We start from the raw sequence: 21332 nt of genomic DNA on the forward strand, positions 1-21332 counted from the left end.
CTACATCTCATCAGCCCCCCAACAAAGATTTGTTTTTTTCTTACATTCATGTAAAAGTAGGCGAGGGGCTGATTCTGGTGAAATGTGGCTGTTTACCTCCTGATGCCCGGCAGAGGACCCGGAGACTGACTTGGTTTGAGGGTAGAAGGCAGAGTAAAAGCGTCTGGATCAGATTTGTCGTCATTAGCGCTTCCCGAGGCGGCTGTGATCTGATTAATGTGATCCGCGGATAAAACAGTGGGACATCTCTAATGCTGCAAACCCACAAAGCGACAAAACAAATAGAAACTGCTCGACGTCGGCCTGAACACACTGAGGTATGGCTGCTGGCCCTCGCTCTGCTGCGGATGAAGAAAGGAGGCCTTTATTCCGGCGGAAAGCGGCACCAAAGGGAGTCATTTGAGAGCCGTACTGTAGCCAAATCAAAGGCGCTTAGAAATAAATCTTCTGTGTGCCGAGAGCAAGGCAGAGAAGTTCAACCAAGAACCCTTCATCAGCAAAGGAAACATCCGCAAACAAGAAACTCTAAAGCGACAGATGAGCAAAGACCCTCCTGATTTGTCCCTCGAACAGCAAACAGGCGAGCGGTTTGTGTTTCATATTTGCTGCTTTTGTTCTGGGTGAACACGCGGGCGTGTTTCCCTCCGTCTCGGAGCGGTTTTCCCTCAGAAGGCGCCTCCGGTGGCTGGTAATGAGCACGGCGAGCAGCAGCAGGTGGAACTAACAAGCTCCTGTTGGTTTAAAGTCCTGCAGCAGGCTGGCCTACTTATCCTGCTCATTAACGCCGTAAGCCCTCTAATGCTCCCTCTCACACTCCAGCGACACACACACACACACACACACACACACACACACACACACACACGGACACGGAGCGAGCGCTGACAGGCGGCCTCTGTTCTCGGAGGACCCGGTCGCACAACAATGAGCTGAGGCTCAGCGGCAGATGAGCGCATGAAGCGGAGGTGCGGCGACCCGAGGGCGAGAGACACCGGCCGACTGTAGGCCGGCTGGAGAGCGAGGGAGGGGCTGAGAGAGGGCCGAGCGTTCCTCGGGCAGGTGAGTGTGACGGCGATCGCAGAAAGGTTCGAGTGAGGAGAAGGAATCCAAACAAACAACCGAACTGGGATCAGGCCTGACAGGCTGCATTCATCCCTTTTCATCCTAAATCACTAACAAATCTTGTACATTTGGTTGTTCTACAAAGAATATTTGAAACATCTCAGCCTTAACTTCCTCTCTAACTATTTACAGATTAAATATTTAGATTTCCAATCATTTCTGTATCATAAATCTTATTTCTAGATACATCACAAGTAATACATTTTTATTTACAACTTATTTAAAGACTATAAATGACGAGACTACGATGTGACACTGAGCTGGTTTTTGCTGTAACTTTCAGTCGGAAGGAAACGAGCTCAGAGATTTGGTCGTTCAGGGCAGATCTGAAGGAGACGTTGCTCCATCGCGGCCAATGATAACAGTGTAATCACATATAAACTGTTCAGATTCACTGGTAGCCTTGTCTTAAAATGAATGTTGTTCACAGATTTTCTACAGATATGAAGAGGTGAATCTGCTGTGAACGGAACACAAGGTGAGATGTGTTTCGCAGCTGCTTTGGCCGCTCTGTTCCTGAAGCGAAACACAAAAACGACGTGTTTTCAGAGAAGTCACAACTTCATGGTTTGACTTTGTCTTCGTCAGGAGGCCGGAGAGACTTGAAGGTAGAGTCAGAATCGGAGCGGCAGACCTTTCCCCAGACGGATTCCTCCTCCGGTTACTTTCGCTGCTGCAGGCTAAGCCGTGGTCAGAAGAGACGGGGAGACGTCCTCTTAAGGCCTCTAATCTAACTGACCCGCGCTCCCAAGCCAACGCTCACCGGATCATTTAATGGCTGAGGAGCTGCGAACACACGCTCGGCTGTAGCCCGACGCTCTGCAGCTGAAGCTGAATCTTGTCGGACTCTCTTGATGTCGGCCTCTCGTCTGCATTGAACCCCGGATGTTGTCTCGCTCCACCACTGCTCCCCTCTCGCTCTGCTTCCCAATATGTTCATTTTCAGCTGCGATTTACCGTCATTCCAGATTCTGAACGTAGAGATAAAGATAATTCACTACCATCTACTGGACTCTGATGGGAAACAACCCCCTTCGATATATTTTATTAGCGTGGATATTAACTGTTGCCACGGAAACAGACTGGAGTTTATCACTTGACTTTGGGCTTCATTTGGACTTTGAAAGAGACGTGACTCATCGTTTGTTTGTTTGCTGCTCTGAAGTGACCTCTCTGTGACCTCTGCTTGTTTTCCGCCTCGGGACGACAACAACAACCGCCAGCGACCGCTGAGCTGTTTTGGGTATTCAGCCGCAGCGGTCGCCTGTAGAGCGGGTGAAAGTCACTGCCTCGTTCGCCTCTCCGCGGAACAAAGAAACACACAGATTATTGAACAAATTGTTGAAATTATTTGTGTTGCTTATCATGTGAGTGACTACTCTCTTTGATTTGTGTGTGTGTGTGTGTGTGTGTGGGACAGGCGGAGGATGTTGCGGCCCTGCAGGCTGCTCCTGTGGCAGGCGACTCTCAGACTCTCCTATCATGTTGTCACAGGTGAAGCGCCGTCAGAGCTCCTGCTGTTTGTCAGGTGTTCACTGTTCGTTGGTGTTTGCTGATCTGACCGGACCCGGTCTGTTACTGACCTCAGCGTTTCCTCCGCAGCCAGTCTGTGTCTCGGAGGGTCGGACATCTTCGCCTCGGTCCCGGAGAACAGCTCGGCGGGTCGGTTCGTCTCCGACGTCAACATCCGGGCCGATCCGGGAGCCAACACCGTGCGGCTGTGCCTGAGCGGCCAGGATGCAGAGTGGTTCTACCTGGAGGGCCGGACCATCAGGCTCAACACGTCCGCCTCCAGAGTCCTGGACCGAGAGGTAGAGCTGACAGACGGCCAAGACGGCAACACTCCAGGCCTACAGCTGGAACGACACCAAGACACCTGAGAGAGATGACTGGAACACAGCTGAATCACAACACATGCACGACCAAAACACACGAAACAGGACCAAAACACAAAGGAAACCCGCTAGGGACACGACAAGAACATCCATGGAACACGGCTCTATCGCGCCTAAAAACACCAGAAACATGACCAAAACAAACATGGATGCACTCTAAAATAAAACAATACTAGGGCTGTCTCTTTAATGCATTGATTAGATTAATTAATTACACCACAAATTAACACAATCAAAAAATTAATCTAAGATTAATTATAGCACACTTGAGTGGCGGTTCAATGTGAATAGAATTGTTTTCTCATTTAGAGGCATGTTCTACTTGTAGTATTCATTTTGAATTGCTGCATTGAGCTAGCTTTTGTATTCGTTTTGAATTTAGTTTGCTTCAGTGCCTGTTTGACACTCAGCCTCATTTTATTTCAGATTTTTTTTTTATCTATATTTGTACTGCATTTTAGAATAGTGCACCAGGCCGAATTGGTTTGCTGGGATGTTCTTAAACTTTTTCTTCTTTAGAATTTCATTAATGAAACACACTGAAAGTGTCATTTGAGTCGCCTGACTGGGCTCAGAGTTTATTCTGGACGAGACGTCCGGACTGAGCTTCATTCATCAACAAAAATATGGATTTCAAATCTTCTCTTCTCGGTGTTTTCGTTTGATGAGTCATGACTACAATTCTGTAACGTCCCTGAATTTGAATTCTTCACTTGGAGACCTAAGGCAGATATGTGATTAAAAATGTGATTAATTAGATTAATTAATCACAAATCCTGTAATTAATTAGATTTTTTTTTTTTTGATCGCATGACAGCACTAAACAATCTATTTCAAACTGACCTGAAACACACCTGACACTGAGACATGAGGAGCTCGTCCCACCTGGAGCTGACAAATCACCAGATCCTCTCTGAAAGGCCTGAAAACAAACCTGAGGAACACAAACCAAACATATGAAACATAAATTCACCCCCCCGACGTGGACTCCCCAGCTGGAACCGGGTCATGTTGTCTCACCTGACGGTTTGCCTCTCAGGTGGTGGCTTCAGTGCTGATCGCGGAGCTGACCTGTTACGAGGACGACGTGGTCCAGGTAGGCTCCCTGAGCTGTGGCGCCCCCCCCGGAGTGGGCGGAGCTGAGCCGAGCTGAGCAGACCCTGCCCCCGTTGCAGGGTCGCTACCGGATCCTGGTGGAGGTCCTGAACGAAAACGACAACACGCCGGCGTTCCTGCAGGAGACCGTCCAGCCGCTCACCGTCAGCGAGGTAACGCCTGGCGGCTCTGAGAGAACATCTGGAGGAGGTTCAGCGGCAGCTCCAGATGTTTGGCTTTGCAGGTGACTGCAGTGAACTCCGTGGTTTTCACCGTGAGGGCCGTCGATGCCGACGGAGACATGATCACCTACATCATTGACAAGTCATGGGTAAGACTCGTCTGGATAAGTCCAGCTGTCCACCGTTCTGCCTGCCACCTCCGAACCGTCCCCCGTCCTGCGGCCTTGTCCCCTGCAGCCGGACGCACACTTCTTCAGGATCGACCTGCCCAACAGTGGAAGCGTGGTGCTGAACAAACCGCTGGACTACGAGACCAAGACTCGCATGCAGCTGGTCTTGTGGGCCGAGGTGAAGTCTCAGACCGAACGCCGCGCGAAACCCTTCAGAGAGCCGGTGGGTTAAGTGTCACCCGTGAATCCGACAGGAATCGAACACGGTGGAGAAGTTCAACACGTCGGCTGTGCTCGACATCATCGTCGACGACGGCGACGACCACTACCCTCACTTCCTGCCCTGCACGCCTGTGTCACCGGGGGTTCCTGTCTGCATGAACCCCACCTACAGCACCAACATCACACAGAAGCACCAGGTACACCAGCCAGACAACAGGTAAACACCTGAGACACCACAGGTAAACACCTGAGACACAACAGGTAAACACCTGAGACACAACAGGTAAACACCTGAGACACCACAGGTAAACACCTGAGACACAACAGGTAAACACCTGAGACACCACAGGTAAACACCTGAGACACAACAGGTAAACACCTGAGACACAACAGGTAAACACCTGAGACACAACAGGTAAACACCTGAGACACCACAGGTAAACACCTGAGACACCACAGGTAAACACCTGAGACACAACAGGTAAACACCAGAGACACCACAGGTAAACACCAGAGACACAACAGGTAAACACCTGAGACACCACAGGTAAACACCTGAGACACAACAGGTAAACACCAGAGACACCACAGGTAAACACCAGAGACACAACAGGTAAACACCTGAGACACAACAGGTAAACACCAGAGACAACAGGTAAACACCAGAGACAACAGGTAAACACCAGAGACACAACAGGTAAACACCTGAGACACAACAGGTAAACACCTGAGACACAACAGGTAAACACCAGAGACACAACAGGTAAACACCTGAGACACAACAGGTAAACATCTGAGACACAACAGGTAAACACCAGAGACACAACAGGTAAACACCTGAGACACAACAGGTTAACACCAGAGACACCACAGGTAAACACCTGAGACACAACAGGTAAACACCTGAGACACAACAGGTAAACACCAGAGGCAACAGGTAAACACCTGAGTAAGCGCTTGTGCAAGACAACAGGTAAACGGACATCTCGGCAACAGGAAACTACAGGTATACACAACACAGGACGGGTAAACACCTGGCACAATGGGTAGATAAACACCTGAGGGAACAGATGCGTTGATTTGTTTCCGTTTCAGGACATTGTTCTGGAGTTTTCTCCTGGACCAATCAGAGCGGAGGATGGAGACAGAGGGATCGATTCTCCTCTGATCTATTCAATCCTCTCAGGTCAAACTCTGCACTCAGTCTCGAGAAACCTGTGAGATATGTATCTACATGTGTGCACAGGTCTATATCAGGGTCTGGAGAATCATGCAGGTGTGTGTTTGCCTCCAGGTGATGACCAGGGCAGGTTTGTGATCAACAGCAGGACGGGAGACATCAGGTTGACCCGCGCCGTCGACGACCTTCTCCAGACGAGGAACTTCACCCTCAGCGTCATGGTAACTACCACTTCCTGTTTCTGTCTCCACCCGACTCTGAGCACCCCCCCACACACACACTCTCTCGCCGTCCAGGTGCACCAGGTGGACGACCGGCTGAAGTACAGCGTGGCGTCGGTTCTGGTTCGAGTCCTCCACGAGAACCTGTTCCCTCCGGCCTTCAACCGGACCACCTTCAAGGGCTTCATCATCCAGAGCTCCAGCCCCGCCTCCATCGTCTCCACCTATGGGAACCAGGTGCTGCAGATGCAGGCGTTCGACCGCGATTTCTCTCACGTAAGAGCAGCGCCCGCACCGCCCGCACCGCCGCCTCCATCACACCCGCTGAGTCGCTGCTGTCCAATCACAGGGCCACAATCCAAACATTCACTACTCCGTCCATCCGCCGTCTGGACTCTACCAAGTCACCCAGGACGGGGTCCTGATCGCCAGGACGGACCAACTGCGTGCCTTCGACAGACACATTCTCCAGGTGAGGTCCGCAGCCAGGTTTCCACGGCGACGGGGACGGGTGGAGGGGTCAGAGGTCGGCTCGGCGCCACCGGGAAAAGGCTGGTTTTGTGGAGGTACCCAGTGAGCGAGAAGCTGCGGTGCGTTCAGGTGTGTTCATTCTGCTCACCGCTGCTCAAGTGGAAATAACAGCGAACGGCGGGAGGAAGAGGAGAAAAGATGAAAACTAAAAGCTTCTCAGTGTGAAACCACTCCAGCAGCCGGGGAGCTGAGGAGCTGCTCAACGCTCGGAGGAATCAGACTAAACAATGAGATGGAAAACTCCAGCAGGGAGATGAATGAACAATCCAGAAACAACAACAAACAAACAAAAATAAATGAAATCATACAAAAAAATTCAAAATCTAACAAAGGAAAGATAAAAAACTCTGACAAGTCATCAATAACAAGCTAAGAAACCATGAAAATGAACAAAATCAAAAATGACAGATCAACAAAAACAAAATGTCCCAAAACACCCAAACAACAAAACAAAAATTAAAAGCTTACATTAAACAAAAAGACAGGAAATCAGCCTGCAACCCATAAAATTGCAATCATCCAACCACAAAAAACATAGAAACCAACCTTAAAAAATAAAAACTAGTTAAAATAAATAAACAAATACATAAAACAAACATAAAAATTAACAATCCAATAAAAAACATAAATCTCCAACAAAACAAAAATAACCTTCACAAAATTCTTAAACAACAAATCTAATGAAACAAAAAAGAAAAGCTGACCATGACCGTCTCATCAACAAACAATAGCCGTTAAAATGTCAACAATAAACACAAAAAAATTAGAAAAACAAAAAAGTAACAAAAAAAAAAAAACAATGAAGAAACAAACTATACCCCAAAAAAATCCAACAATAAAAAAACATTAAAAAAACAATAACAAATATACTAGAAAAATCACAAACAAATCAAAAACGAACAAATAACTGAAGAAAAAAAAAAACAAAATCACACAAACAAAAATAACCAAACCAACTTATCGAAATATATGACAATAAAACACACAAAAAACAACAAAAACCAAACAAAAAACCAGCAGAGAAAAACAACAAAACTTGAATCGACAGAGACTGAATGAGCCTGCAGGTTTAATGTGGCGTTCAATGACCACTGTGTGTTTCTGGGGTTTCCTCTGCAGGTCGTGGCCAGAGACAAAGAATCGGGAGAAGAAGCTTCCGCCTCAGTGGACGTTGAAGTCCTGCAGAGAGGACAGGCAGGTGAGGACGGATCTGTCTCACACGTGTGAACACGCACTCCCATAATCCCCTCCGGCCTCTCTGCAGCGGGCCTCCGGGTGGGTGACCTCCAGCGGCCGCTCATTGTTGCTGGAGGTTAAACCCGCCACCGCTGTGTGGTCACAAACTTAATGACGGTGTTAGGAGTGTGACGTGGACGTTAGTGGACAGTGAGCGAGGCGGGCGTGTGAGGACGACCCCCTGCTGTCTGCTGGGCAGAAAGACGGAGACGGGCCAGGGAGTGCTGCGTTCACTGACTGGGGTTCTCTCTGCTTCCAGTCCCCCGCGGTGCGTTCACGGAGCAGCAGCTGTTCGGACATGTGGACAGCCGGCTGGCCGGAGGGATCGCCCTCATGCTGCTGCTGCTGTTCCTGTCAGCCGTCCTGTTCGTCCTGCTGCGGACCGTCCAGAGAGGACGACTGCCGGAGCCGCGGGACGACGCGGCGGCGGAGAAACAGTCCAGCGTGGTAAGAAAGACCAGAGTTTCACTGACGACACTTTTCACGACACATTTTTAGAAAACCCGTGTTTCTGCTGCGCCGAGCGCGGTCAACAGTAATGTCTCTGTCTCTGCAGAGATCACTGTGGTCTCAGGTGGTGAGTTCAAAGACACTCCGTTACTTTGGAATCCCTGTTGTCGTGCAGGTGTTCTGCTGTGCTGTGTTGTGTTGTGTGTATCAGTGTCGTATTCTTCACTGTGAAGAATAAACAGAACTTTGTTTCCATTAAAGTTGGGATGTTGTGTAAAATGTGAAATGGGAAAAAAAAAAAAAAAGCTGACAGACTGACTCTTAACTCCCTACTGATAACGTGCCGGATGCTTCCTTCCTAACCCTCCTGTCGTCTTCACCTCCCACCCCTACTGTAGAGTTTGTGGTCAAAATTGACCGGTCTCTTTCAACTGCCAGCACAAAAATCCATTTTTCACCACCAAATTTCTATTCAGCATTCTCCAGCTGTGAACAACATGGACCTGGACCTGGAGCTAGATCTGGGCCTGGACCTGGAGCTAGATCTGGACCTGGAGCTTGCAGACTCTGAACCAGACCAGCAGAGGCTCGTGTGCTGGGAAAGGGCAGTCGCCATAAAATAAGAGGAGTCTCCTAAGCTTTCCCCAGCTGTGGGACGTCCAGCAGGTCGATTTCTCTCCAGGTGTCCTCAAACACGCCTCCCCTCCAGGCTGGACATCTCCAGTAGGAGTCCCTCAATGGACTCTGGCCAGAAGAGTTGGAAGCTGGACTTGATGCTGCACTGTTGGCCCTGCCGCCATCTTCATGATGTTTTCCACTCCTCTGTCCTGGGGGGATGGAGACCAGAGCAAGGGTCCACTCTGGGACTGGAACGTCTCCAAGATTTGTTAGCAGACGACAGTTTTCCAAATTGATTGCTGTGACTGGATGGCTTTCAGAACGGTTTTTAAGATGAGTTACCAACTTCTGCTGTGGTTTCCAGATCCGTCATGTTTTCGTTGCAGTGCGGTCTGAGGACCAGAACATGACCATCATCCAGCGGTGCTCACAGACTGTGTGTCTGTAGACATTCGGACATCGTTTCATTTGGTTTTATTTTCATTTTACATAATATCCCTGCTCTCCAGCTGTGGTGTTTTCTTGCTGTTTCGTGTTCCGTCCAGCAGCTTTCTGTCTGCTCGGACTCAGACTGAATCCGAACCGTCTTGTGTTTCTCAGGTGAGCTCCAGCCCCCAGATGTTCATGGACGATCCGCCGTACAGCCGAGCGTTCGGCCGTCAGTACGAGTCGGCGCAGGGCGACAGCTTTCACGGAGCGCCGGGGATCTACACCCGGAGGCCGTCCCACCGCCTCCCGGCTTCGGCCCTGGAGCTCGCCAACCCCGCGGGCCGCTGCAGGTTCCACACCGACCTGTTCGCCGTGGTGGAGAAGCCTCCAGGGGGCGCTCACGGCTGGGAGATCGCGCTGCCGCCGCTGGTGCCTGCCGGCCTGTCGCCCACCGAGGAGTCCGACGGTTCCCTCGGGGGCGACAACTCAGACGGGACCACCAGCCAATCACAGGAGACGCTGCGCGAGGCTAAAGGAGAACATCAGACCATGTGTTTGTCTGATGTTCAGCCAATCAGAGAACAGGACCCAAATCCAAGTCACCAGCCAATCATAGAAGAGGACAAAGACTGACCCACCGGCCAAATGAGACACGGGACAAGTGACTGACAGTTAGCCGAAAACCAGGGTGAGAGCGCGACTCACCAGCCAATCAGAGAGACCCATATCTGACACGCTGACCAATCAGAGAGACCCATACCTGACACGCTGACCAATCAGAGAGACCCATACCTGACATGCTGACCAATCAGAGAGACCCATACCTGACATGCTGACCAATCAGAGAGACCCATACTTGACATGCTGACCAATCAGAGAACAGGACCCATCTGTAGCCCCGATGCAAATCAGAGAGCAGGACACAAGGCTAAATTAACCCACCAATCAGAAAACAGGACACAAATCTCAAGCACCAACCAATCAGAAAGCAGACATCCATCTCGCCTGACTTGTAATTGGACACCTGCTTCATTCAGCTACTTTTCTTATGGAAATTCAACTAATTTGTTTGTGTTTTTGTGGAGATAAAGGAATGTCAGTGCTGCCAATAAAAGACCCTTAAATTAAACTGTGTGTTTTCAAGTTTTCAGAATGTTTTTTGTTGTTTTTATTTATTTATTTTTGGCATCTCTCATGGACACAGAGTTCCTGTCACATGCATTAAACATGAATAAGGTTTATTATTATTCGCGTTGCTGCTCAGCCACTGTTGAATCAGCCTCTGCTTTTGTTTATTTGTTTCTAATCATTGCTCATTTAATTACAGAGATTGATCAATTGAGTAGTTTTGGTTTATTGCTGGAAAAATTATGTATATCTATGTATCTATCGATCGATTGATCAAATGATGAATAAAATAAGTCTCACAATATTCATAAATGGAGACGTTTGTTGTAGTTTTTCAAGGATTTTATTTTTCTGCTTTAGAATTTCCATAAAAGCCGCGTCCGTTCGATTAGAGTTGAAACTAACTGTAACAGAGTGGTGTGTGTGAGGTCAATTTGGATGACAGTAATCTCCTCAGCTTCCCCAGTCACGCAGAAGGACACAGGTTCAGCGGTTAACAAAAGGAGGTCAGAGGTTCCAAGTTGAAAATAATTTATTCTGTTTCTGTTAAATTCGGTTAAATTATCTTTACACAACAAAAAAGAACTTAATTTACAGACGAGCGCTTCATTCCAGTCAAAAGTCCCGTGCGCGGTTGGGCTGGCCCACACCAACATGCCACTGTACCGAGGACATGACGCAGGATCAACATTTAACATGACAGCAGCTCAGGATGAAACAAAGACAAAGACAAAGAGAAAAAAACAAAGAACAAAGACAGCCGTGGTGTGTCTGCGCTGGAAACGGGGCTCGAACAGGGCAGGACCTACAATAAAAAGGGTTTGTTACAGCCTGCACACCTGGTTGATTAACGTAAAGTTACACAACAACATACCGCTTCCTACTTCCGTTAGCGGGATAAATGCTCAGACCAGCACCGGACCATCGGGACCCACGCGCCCGATCTGCAGCTGCTGCGGCATGCGCTTGACGCGCTCCCCCCGGAGCCATCGCGATACTGCAAGTAATAACTTCCATCAGGACCAATACGATATATTTCATAGAGGGGGCGTTAGCCTTTACCTGCTGGAAGGGCACCTGGAGGTGCCCCGAATGCTAGAGACGGGCATTTTAAATGATAGTAAAATCCTAAATAAAAAGAACTTGGTGTGGCCTACGTGTTGCATGGCAAGACCTCAGATTCATGGACATGCAGGCCGTGTGTAAATGCGCTGCATCCCGGCTGAACATCCCCTGGCCTGAAGCGATAACCGAGACCACCAGGTCCCGTTATGAAGGGAAGAAATTCCCTCAGGCTGCGAGGACAGCTAAGCAGCTGCTCCCCGTCTTCCCCGAGCTGCTCGACGAGTTGTCCTCGTCATGGAAGGATCGCCCGTTCAGCGGCAGAAGCTCCATCCACGGAGCTTCCTCCCTGGATTGCGAGGGCATGGAGAAGCTCGGTATTCTCCGTATGCCCCCCATGGAGCCGCTAGTCGCTGCACATTTGCACCCGCGACTAGCCGCTTCATCCAGGGATCCCACGCTGCCCTCCAAAGCGGACCGCGTCCAGTCCGCCATGACTGAGCGGGCTTACAGGGCAGCAGCGCTGGCTGTCAGGGCGCTTAATGTCTCCTCCATGCTCTCCGCTTACCAAGCGGAGCTGTTTGAGGACATGGCGACCAAACCTGACCCAGCGGTGTGGGACGAGATTACCGTGATAACGGACATCTGCCTCCGCGTGCAGCGCTGTGCGGTCCAGGCCACGGGTAAGTCTCTGGGGACGATGGTGTTACAGGAGCGAGCCAGATGGCTCAACCTGTCTAACCTATCGGACAGAGAGAAGGAGGACATGTTGGACATGCCGATCACACCAGACGGCATTTTTGGCTCCGCTCTCGCCTCAATGCAGCAGCGCTGCGAGGCGAAGAAGAGGGAGGATGAAGCTCTCCAGCTCTGCCTCCCGCGCAAAGCCGAGCGTCCACCTGCCCCAGCCCCGCGGCAGAGCGCCGCGCAGGCTACGGCACGTCCTTCTTTCCCTCAGTTTAAAATCCCCACACGGCCGAAAGCCCGTCCTGCCCCTGCTGGTCCACCCAGACAGGAGGCGAGGTCCGGCTGGCCGAGAAAGGCCACTGCAGCGACAGCAGCTCTGCCGTCACAGAACGAGCAGACTGGCGGCCCGCAGGCCAGGAAGAAGAAGAAGCCGACCTGATGGTCTCCTTCCTCAGACCGGTGCCGGTGCTGCACGTTCAGCAGCCCCACCCGTCTTTCTTCCTCAGCGTGCTTGGTTCGATTTCCGGAGCCCACGAGTCCCCGCTACTGCGTGCGCTCCCCGAAGTCATACAAGCACACTTCACTGTTCTTGTTTAATAAAAAGTGTCCTGCTGCCGCATCCAGACCGCAGGTCGAGGGCGCAGTCACAATTAACAAACAAGAACATAAACAGTTCGGTGTCGCTCCCGGTTCCGGAGCGGGTGACGTCCCGTCTCCGGTCCCGGAGCTGCACCGGACCTGTCAACACCCGGCGCATGCGCAGTGGCGCACGCCGGTTGCAGCCGCATCTTGTCACTAGGGGGCGCCATAACACCGTTTATGGAGTCTCCAGTGACAGGCGGTCTGACAGACGCTGTCACATCACTCTGCCTGAGGACAGAGAGATGGGCTGCGCTCTCCAGCTCAGCCTGGGTTCTGAGAACGATATCGCAGGGTTACAGGCTTCAGTTTGCAGCCGTCCCCCCTCGTTTCTCTGGTATAGTGCATTCTCAGGCGCGCGGAGAGTCAGCTCGTGTTCTCCAGGAGGAAATTCACTCGCTATTGGAAAAGAGAGCAATATGCATGGTGCCTCCCGGACAATGTCAGAGCGGCTTTTATTCCAGGTATTTCCTGGTCCCCAAACGAGGAGAGACCGGGATTCGCCCAATCCTGGTTCTCCGGGCTCTGAACAAATACCTCAGAACATACCAGTTCAGGATGCTTACACACGCATACCTGCTGCGTATGGTGCGTCGGAACGACTGGTTCACGTCAGTCGACCTCAAAGATGCATATTTCCACATTCCGATATATCCTCCTCACGGGAAATATCTGAGGTTTGCTTTTCAGGGTGTTTGTTACGAGTACAGAGTGCTGCCCTTCAGGTTATCTCTGAGCCCAAGGGTGTTTGTGCGTTGTACAGAAGCGGCCATTGCCCCGCTGCAGCGACAGGGCATCAGGCTGGCCACGTACTTGGACGATTGGCTCCTCCTGGCACGGTCCAGAGAGGACGCCATCGCGCAAACGCACATCCTCATAAAACACCTGATCGACCTGGGTTTTATGATAAACTCGGAAAAGAGTGTATTATCTCCAGTGCAGAAAATAATCTTCCTGGGGTTATCACTCGACTCGGTGTCCTTCACGGCCCGTCTGTCAGCGGCGAGGGTGAGCGCTTTCAGAGCCTGCCTCTCGCGTTTCACCCTGCGCAATCTGGTCCCCTTCAGATTATGCCTCCGACTACTGGGCCTGATGGCTTCGGCCATCCTTGTAGTCCGGCTCGGCCGTCTGTACATGAGGGATTTTCAGCTGTGGGTGCGTTCCCTCAGGCTGAATCCCGTGCGTCATGGTGCACGGAGGGTGACGGTCAGTGCGCAATGCGTAATGGCACTGCGTCGCTGGCGCCACCCGGCTTTTCTGGTGACAGGGGTGCCTATGGGCCCCGTCCGGTCCCGGAAAGTGATCACCACAGACGCGAGCATGTCGGGCTGGGGTGGTTTATGCGAGGACCATTACGTGAGGGGCGTCTGGAGCGAGGATCTCCAGCGCGCTCACATAAACTACCTCGAGCTCTTGGCGGTGTTTCTCACGCTGAGACGCTTTCTCCCGTTTCTCAGGGGACATCATGTCCTGGTGAGAATGGACAATACAACGACGGTGGCATATATCAACCGTCACGGGGGTCTGCGCTCCCGGCAATTACACATGCTGGCACGCAGACTGATCCTGTGGAGCAGCGGGCGCCTCCGGTCTCTGAGAGCCACTCATGTCCCGGGGGTTCTGAACCGGGGGGCGGACCTGTTGTCCAGGGGTGCGCCGCTCTACGGAGAATGGATGTTACATCCAGCCATCGTGGAGCAGGTGTGGGCCCGCTATGGCAGAGCCGCTGTGGATCTGTTCGCGTCGAGAGAGAACGCGCAATGTCCGCTGTTTTTCTCAATACGCGATCCAGGTGCGCCGCTCGGCGTGGACGCGCTCGCACATGTCTGGCCGCCGGCTCTCCTGTACGCCTTTCCCCCGTTGGCTTTGATTCCCCCAACTCTGGACAGAGTCAGGGAGCATCGCCACACGCTGGTTCTGATAGCTCCGCAGTGGGTGGCCATGCACTGGCTCGCGGAGATTTATCAACTCCTGTCGTGACAGCCGTGGCAGCTTCCCCTTCGCAGGGACATGCTGTCACAGGCAGGGGGAGCAGTATTTCACCCACATCCGGAGCGCCTGGCTCTTTGGGCCTGGCCCCTGAGTGGTGTAATTTAAATGCTGCTGGACTCCCTCAGAATGTGATTAACACTATTCAGAGCGCTAGAGCAGCCTCCACTAGGTCTCTTTATGACTGTAAGTGGAGGGTGTTTGAGGAGTGGTGTCAGAAAAAAGGACACATCTCTTCTCAGTGCACTGTTGGTGTTATTTTGTCATTCTTGCAGGACTTGATTGACAAACGTAAAGCCTTCTCCACGATAAAGGTGTATCTGGCTGCAATTGCCGCATGCCATGTGGGGTTTGGTGGAAAAACGGTCAGCCAACATCCTTTGGTCTGCCGTTTCATGAAAGGGGCACGCAGGCTGCTTCCTGTTTCCAGGCCGCTGGCGCCCCCATGGGACTTGGCGGTAGTTTTAAATGGGCTCTCCGGGGCTCCATTTGAACCACTGGGGGAGGTTAGCTTAAAGCATCTGTCTCTGACGACAGCGCTGCTTCTAGCTTTAGCCTCTGCCAAGCATGTTAGTGACATTCATGCACTCTCAGTGCACTCCTCGTGCACTCAGTTTGCCCCTGGGAATGCCAGGGTGTCACTGAAGCCCCACCTGGCCTTCGTGCCCAAGGTGGTGGGCTCATGCTCTCCTATTGTTCTTACAGCATTTTCTCCACCGCCATCTCCACCTCATGCAGTACAGGGCTCTCTTAGGGCAGGGGGCCTTTCCTGAGAGCTGGTGGTCGATCGAGATAAGCATGTCTGGCAATACGGGAGTTTCCATATCCCATAGTGAGACATCGAAACGAATGCTATGAAAGAGAACTTTAGGTTACTTAACGTAACCTCGGTTCTCAGAGTAGCATGAGTGAGATGTCTCACCAGACAGCCCTTCTTGCTGGGCGAAGCGAGAAGAGGCGCTTATTTTGAGTGACGCTGCGTAGATGACGCAGGCTACTTAAAGGGTAGGTGGCTCCACCCTCGATGGGCGTCGCGGTCACCAGCCAATCAGGATTGGCGTAGTGAGATAAATGCTTCTGAGGCATACGCTGGGGGCGTATCCCATAGTGAGACATCTCACTCATGCTACTCTGAGAACCGGGGTTACGTTAAGTAACCTAAAGTTCTCAGCCTATTGCCTCGTATGTCTGTGTCGGCCTCTGGTTCTTGCACTTCCGGGTTGGTGCTGGCTGGTAGCGGTGTTCCATGAGAGCAGGTAAAGGCTAACGCCCCCTCTATGAAATATATCGTATTGGTCCTGATGGAAGTTATTACTTGCAGTATCGCGATGGCTCCGGGGGGAGCGCGTCAAGCGCATGCCGCAGCAGCTGTAGATCGGGCGCGTGGGTCCCGATGGTCCGGTGCTGGTCTGAGCATTTATCCCGCTAACGGAAGTAGGAAGCGGTATGTTGTTGTGTAACTTTACGTTAATCAACCAGGTGTGCAGGCTGTAACAAACCCTTTTTATTGTAGGTCCTGCCCTGTTCGAGCCCCGTTTCCAGCGCAGACACACCACGGCTGTCTTTGTTCTTCGTTTTTTTCTCTTTGTCTTTGTCTTTGTTTCATCCTGAGCTGCTGTCATGTTAAATGTTGATCCTGCGTCATGTCCTCGGTACAGTGGCGTGTTGGTGTGGGCCAGCCCAACCGCGCACGGGACTTTTGACTGGAATGAAGCGCCTATAAATTAAGTTCTTTTTTGTTGTGTAAAGATAATTTAACCGAATTTAACAGAAACAGAATAAATTATTTTTAACTTGGAACCTCTGACCTCCTTTTGTTAACCGCTGAACCTGTGTCCTTCTGTGTGACTGGGGAAGCTGAGGAGATTACTGTCATCCAAATTGACCTCACACACACCACTCTGTTACATAACAAAAAGCGGTCATTTCTTTTTCTATTTCGTTTCATCCCTACCGTCTGCGCGTGTCTCTTTAACAGGAAGTGTGTAAATCTTACTGTGGCATAAACGGGCCGACGGCCCAGAGCCGCAGTCAGGAACACACAACCGTAAAACGCCACAGCAGGAGTGTGTAGAGGTCGGAGAACAGGGTGTGTTTCCAGGGGAAAATATTTTCTAATGGAGAAAAATTCTTTTCACTTTCACTTTTTCTTTTCTTTTCAGGGGTGTGACGGTTTGAAATCATGATGATATTTCTTGTTTAAGTAAAAATCTGTGTCGCGGGCAGAAGGCAGAAGCCTATCAGACAGTGAGCGCACATCTAAGAGCGGACAACTTGTCAAACGTGGACAACAAACTAGTTTTTCTTGCAATTTCCAGGTCGAGCGGACAGGAAAACGGCCAAAATGTGCTGAAAATACAGCTTTTAAGTCCGTCTTCCCGGTGTCCTGTTGAAGCTACTGTGGTTATTTGGTTTAGTGAAGTTTTGTTACAGAGCAGGGAGGGTGGAGCTCCGAGCTCCGGTCTTCTTCTGTGGTGTATTTCAGGCAGGGCTACAGAGTTACAGCTACCAGTACAAGTTATGTCAACTCACTTCTATGAAGTCGCTAAATACAAAGATCAGAACTAGGACTGAACTAGAACTTGTTTTTGGATATTCCCTAACTTAAAGCAACCAGACCCCACTAACACAACGGCAGCGAGATCTCCAGACAGCTTCCACCACAACAGACGGCAGGTTCAACATGTCAGCCTCTGCTGCTCACGTCCATGTGGTGAAGAGGCTGCTGCTGCAGGACTCAGCACTTCTGGCTTTTTTTAAATTTCTCTCTTATCTTCAAACGGTCAGGATGTGGCCCTCACTCAGACGAGCATACAAACAGCTGGAGGACGGATTTCCTGGTGGCTGACATGACGTTTGTGATGGCTCTGAAGCAGTAGGATGTCCTCAGATGGTAAGCGATGACAGACACGACCTTCGCCACAAGCGATTCATCGTTCAGCATCAGCAGATTCATGACCGCGGTTTCAGACAGCCACGTTCTGCAAAGGCTTTTGAAAACCTCCTTGCAGAGACGCTCCGTCTTCTCTGGGATTCGTCTCAAGCCGTCCTCGTGGACTTGGACCCAGAGTCGATCGCTCAGCGACTTGCAGATGCTGTCCAAGGTTTTAACGTTGCAGGATATCTTGGCCTTTCTGAACCCGTAAACCACGAGGGACCTGACCAGGTCGTTCAGGCAGTTTCTGTCCGGGCTGGCGGTGGCGTCCTTCTCCAGACGCTTCGTGACGACCTGCGCAATCCTGCAGATGACCGACGGATCGTTCTCCGTCATGGCAGTCCTCACTTTCTCCAGACCAGACCAGTCTTTACACAGGGCTTTCAAAATCCTCTGACACACACCCTGTGTGTTCCCCGGAGGGATCCTCACCCCTCCTTCCTGGACCTGGACCCACAGTTGCTCACTCAGCGGCTGGCAGACGGCGTCCAGGGTCTGGTCAGGACAGGGTGTCTCGGCGTTTTTGAAAGTATAAGTCACGAGTGATTTAACCAGCTCGTCAACACACCGTCTTTTTGGGACGAATTCCGCTTCTGTCCTCAGATGTTCCACGATGACGGTCACAATCTGTTGGACATCTGTTGGATCGCACAGCATCGTGAGAAACGTGTCCACAGGAGTCGTCCATCGTCTGCAAAGGCTTTTGAAAATGCTAATGCAGAGACGCTCTGTGCTTCCTGGACAGACGGTCAGTCCTTCCTCCTGGACTCTGAGCCACAGCTGCTCACTCAGCCGCTTGCAGCTTTTATCAAGGGTCTGCTCAGTGTGGAACGTCTCGACCATTTGGAGCAAATACATGACCAGTGATCTGACCAGCTCATCAACAGCTTTTCTTCCTTGATCTGCTTCAGCTTTACCTTTAGCTTTACCGTTACCTTCTGCTTCAGCTTCCAGATCAGGCTTAGCTTTAGCTTTAGCCTTAGCTTTAGCTTTACCTTTACCTTTCAGATTAGGCTTAGCTTTAGCTTTAGCTTTACCTTTCAGATTAGGCTTAGCTTTAGGTTTAGCTTTAGCTTTAGCTTTACCTTTACCTTCCGCCTCAGCTTCCAGATCAGGCTTAGCTTTAGCTTTAGCTTTAGCTTTAGCTTTACCTTTACCTTCCGCTTCAGCTTCCAGATCAGGCTTAGCTTTAGCTTTACCTTTACCTTTACCTTCCGCTTCAGCTTCCAGATCAGGCTTTGCTTTAGCTTTAGATTTACCTTTACCTTCCGCTTCAGCTTCCAGATCAGGCTTAGCTTTAGCTTTAGCTTTACCTTTACCTTCCGCTTCAGTTTCCAGATCAGGCTTAGCTTTAGCTTTAGCTTTACCTTTACCCTCCGCTTCAGCTTCCAGATCAGGTTCGAAGGCGACCACAGGTTCAGTCACTTCTGCCTGTTGAATTTGAGGTTGAGCAGCTTCCGGAACCTCAGCCTCTGCAGATCTGGGAGATTTCCTGACAGTGGGCAAAAGAGAAGCACAGCGTTTCGCCAGGTCATCTTCATAAATGATGTATCCTGGTATTTCCACAATGCGGGGTTTTCTATCCATGGTTCCTGATTTGGCAAACGAACTCGGCTCAGCAATGTCTCAATCCACCAGGTTTATCTTCCTCTGACTCTAGTAGGTGAAGTGAGAATGTGTATCCTGTGTTTTGAAAGCACAGAATGCCTTTGCTTTCATCTTGATGACATCATAGGTACCAATGCTGTCACCCTAGCAACCGTTGCTAGGCACCCAGGCAGAGAGAGAGACAGAGCCAGACCAATCCAGCGCTGCAGGAAATACCTGCAGAAACTTCCTGGGAACAAAAACAGGATTCCAGGTTCTTCTCACACAGCAAACCGAGGATTCAGGCAGAAACGCTGGCCGACTCTACGAGAAACACACTGAGAAGCCACGGCTGTCTCCCCTGTCCTCCGTCTCTCTGCTTCACCTCTTTCCAGTGAAGGTGAAATGTTTTTTTCTTTTTCTTAATACATATAGTTCTCACATAAAAGAGACAGAGGGGGCATTTATTTTTGTTATGACACAAATCGACCAGCAGATGTCGCCATTCTATTGTTGTTCTCTTGTGGTTAATGTCATGAGGAGACTGAGCTGCAGTCACTTCTACAGTCTCCACTGTGCTCTACTGATCATTACATGATTAAACCAGAGTTTATATCTGCAAATACAGGTTTTAAAAAAAAATCTTCTTCTTGGGAAGATCTTTTTCTCCATACATTAAAAGAGTCTTACATTAACAACACACCCTCATTCCAAAACCGGGTAAAGATTTAAAACTAGTCGATGAGCTTAGATATTTAACTTTGTACAGTAATGATTATAAAATTCTAACTCATACATGTGCAAACTGACTGAAATCTGGGATCACAGTGGAACCCACATTTATTTGTCGTTCCTTCAAGCTATTTGGTTTTGGAGAACACTTTGTTAGTTTTACTGAATTGTTTTGTAGGAAAACCAACAGCAGCCTGCAGTCCTGTTACCACCAGCTGCATGCCCCACATTCTTAATTCATGGAGGAAGAACACAGAGATTTCCTGTTAGTCCTTTCTACTGAAATATTCTCAATTCTCATTTAAAAAGGCAAGATTTTGGAAAGTTAATGGTACTAGGCAAACAAACGACAATCAGCCTGGGCTGGGCTGACGATACAGATGTCTTTCTCAAAGACAGAGGTCACGTCCAGTAAAACATCACAGACAGGGATTTGTTTTGTGAAGTGTCTTACTTAAAATTAAACCTTAAAAATGTGAATTATTGCCAATTCATAATTCTCCTCTAACATTGATCCATAACATCACTGTGCATGTAGGAAAGAAAACTATAGTCTGTGCAAAACAACACATGAAGTCAATGTTGAAGTGAAGAAAATTATTACATATTTTGAATTAAATGAAATGATTGTGGCGGTCCACTAGGGGTGCTCGTCACCAGATTAGAGATTGGTTGATGGGGGGTGTGAACCATATATATAGGGGATTAGTTCCTTCCGTTGTGGGGGTTGTTTTGCTTCCCTGTAGTGTGTGAAGTCCGACAATAAACTTATAGACCCGCTCTTTCGCCTCCTTGTCTCGGCTTCCACATTGGTGACCCTGCTCGTTGTTGAGCATGTTTAATGCGGGGGATCCCGCTGTGCCCGCCGTTCCGGCCGCCGGAGGTGTTCCTGCTGTGTACGCTGCTACTGTGAAGCTTCCAGAATTCTGGCAGCAGGATCCGGAGCCCTGGTTCCAGCATGTTGAAGCCCAGTTCCGGCTTCGGGGGGTGACTACGGATGAGACGCGCTACTACCATGTCGTCTCTGCTCTGGACGCCCAGACGACGCGCCGCGTTATGGGCCTTCAAGTACGGGGCCTTAAAGACTCTGTTGCTGCGGCTGTACCAGCTGTCCGATGCCGAGCGAGCCGACCGCCTCCTGTCCCTCAACGGTTTGGGGGACAGCAAGCCTTCCGAGCTGATGGAGAACATGCTGGCTTTGCTCGGACCCGGTGATGTATCG

The 21332-nt window shown here is 50.2% G+C and overlaps 1 protein-coding gene across 1 annotated transcript; it reads left to right on the forward strand.

Moving 5' to 3' along the window:
- The first annotated feature begins 2547 nt into the window (after positions 1-2547).
- cdhr5-rs (cadherin-related family member 5, related sequence) lies at positions 2548-9984 on the forward strand. The gene is made up of 14 exons (XM_030114020.1): positions 2548-2616; positions 2725-2933; positions 4057-4113; positions 4193-4285; positions 4357-4443; positions 4532-4642; positions 4719-4883; positions 5782-5872; positions 5981-6087; positions 6163-6363; positions 6437-6559; positions 7738-7816; positions 8114-8301; positions 9523-9984. Exons 1-14 carry the CDS (start codon positions 2550-2552, stop codon positions 9982-9984), a joined length of 2040 nt encoding a protein of 679 aa, XP_029969880.1. The 5' UTR covers positions 2548-2549.
- Positions 9985-21332: the final 11348 nt, after the last annotated feature.

Source organism: Salarias fasciatus, chromosome 17, assembly GCF_902148845.1.
Source record: "Salarias fasciatus chromosome 17, fSalaFa1.1, whole genome shotgun sequence".
In the NCBI taxonomy this organism is placed as follows: Eukaryota; Metazoa; Chordata; class Actinopteri; order Blenniiformes; family Blenniidae; genus Salarias; species Salarias fasciatus.

Coding starts and splice junctions, on each gene's coding strand:
- cdhr5-rs (XM_030114020.1), top strand. CDS start 2,550: ATGTTGCGGCCCTGCAGGCTGCTCCTGTGGCAGGCGACTCTCAGACTC. Junction 2,934..4,056: donor CCAGAGTCCTGGACCGAGAG/GTAGAGCTGACA, acceptor TTTGCCTCTCAG/GTGGTGGCTTCAGTGCTGAT. Junction 4,444..4,531: donor ACATCATTGACAAGTCATGG/GTAAGACTCGTC, acceptor TGTCCCCTGCAG/CCGGACGCACACTTCTTCAG.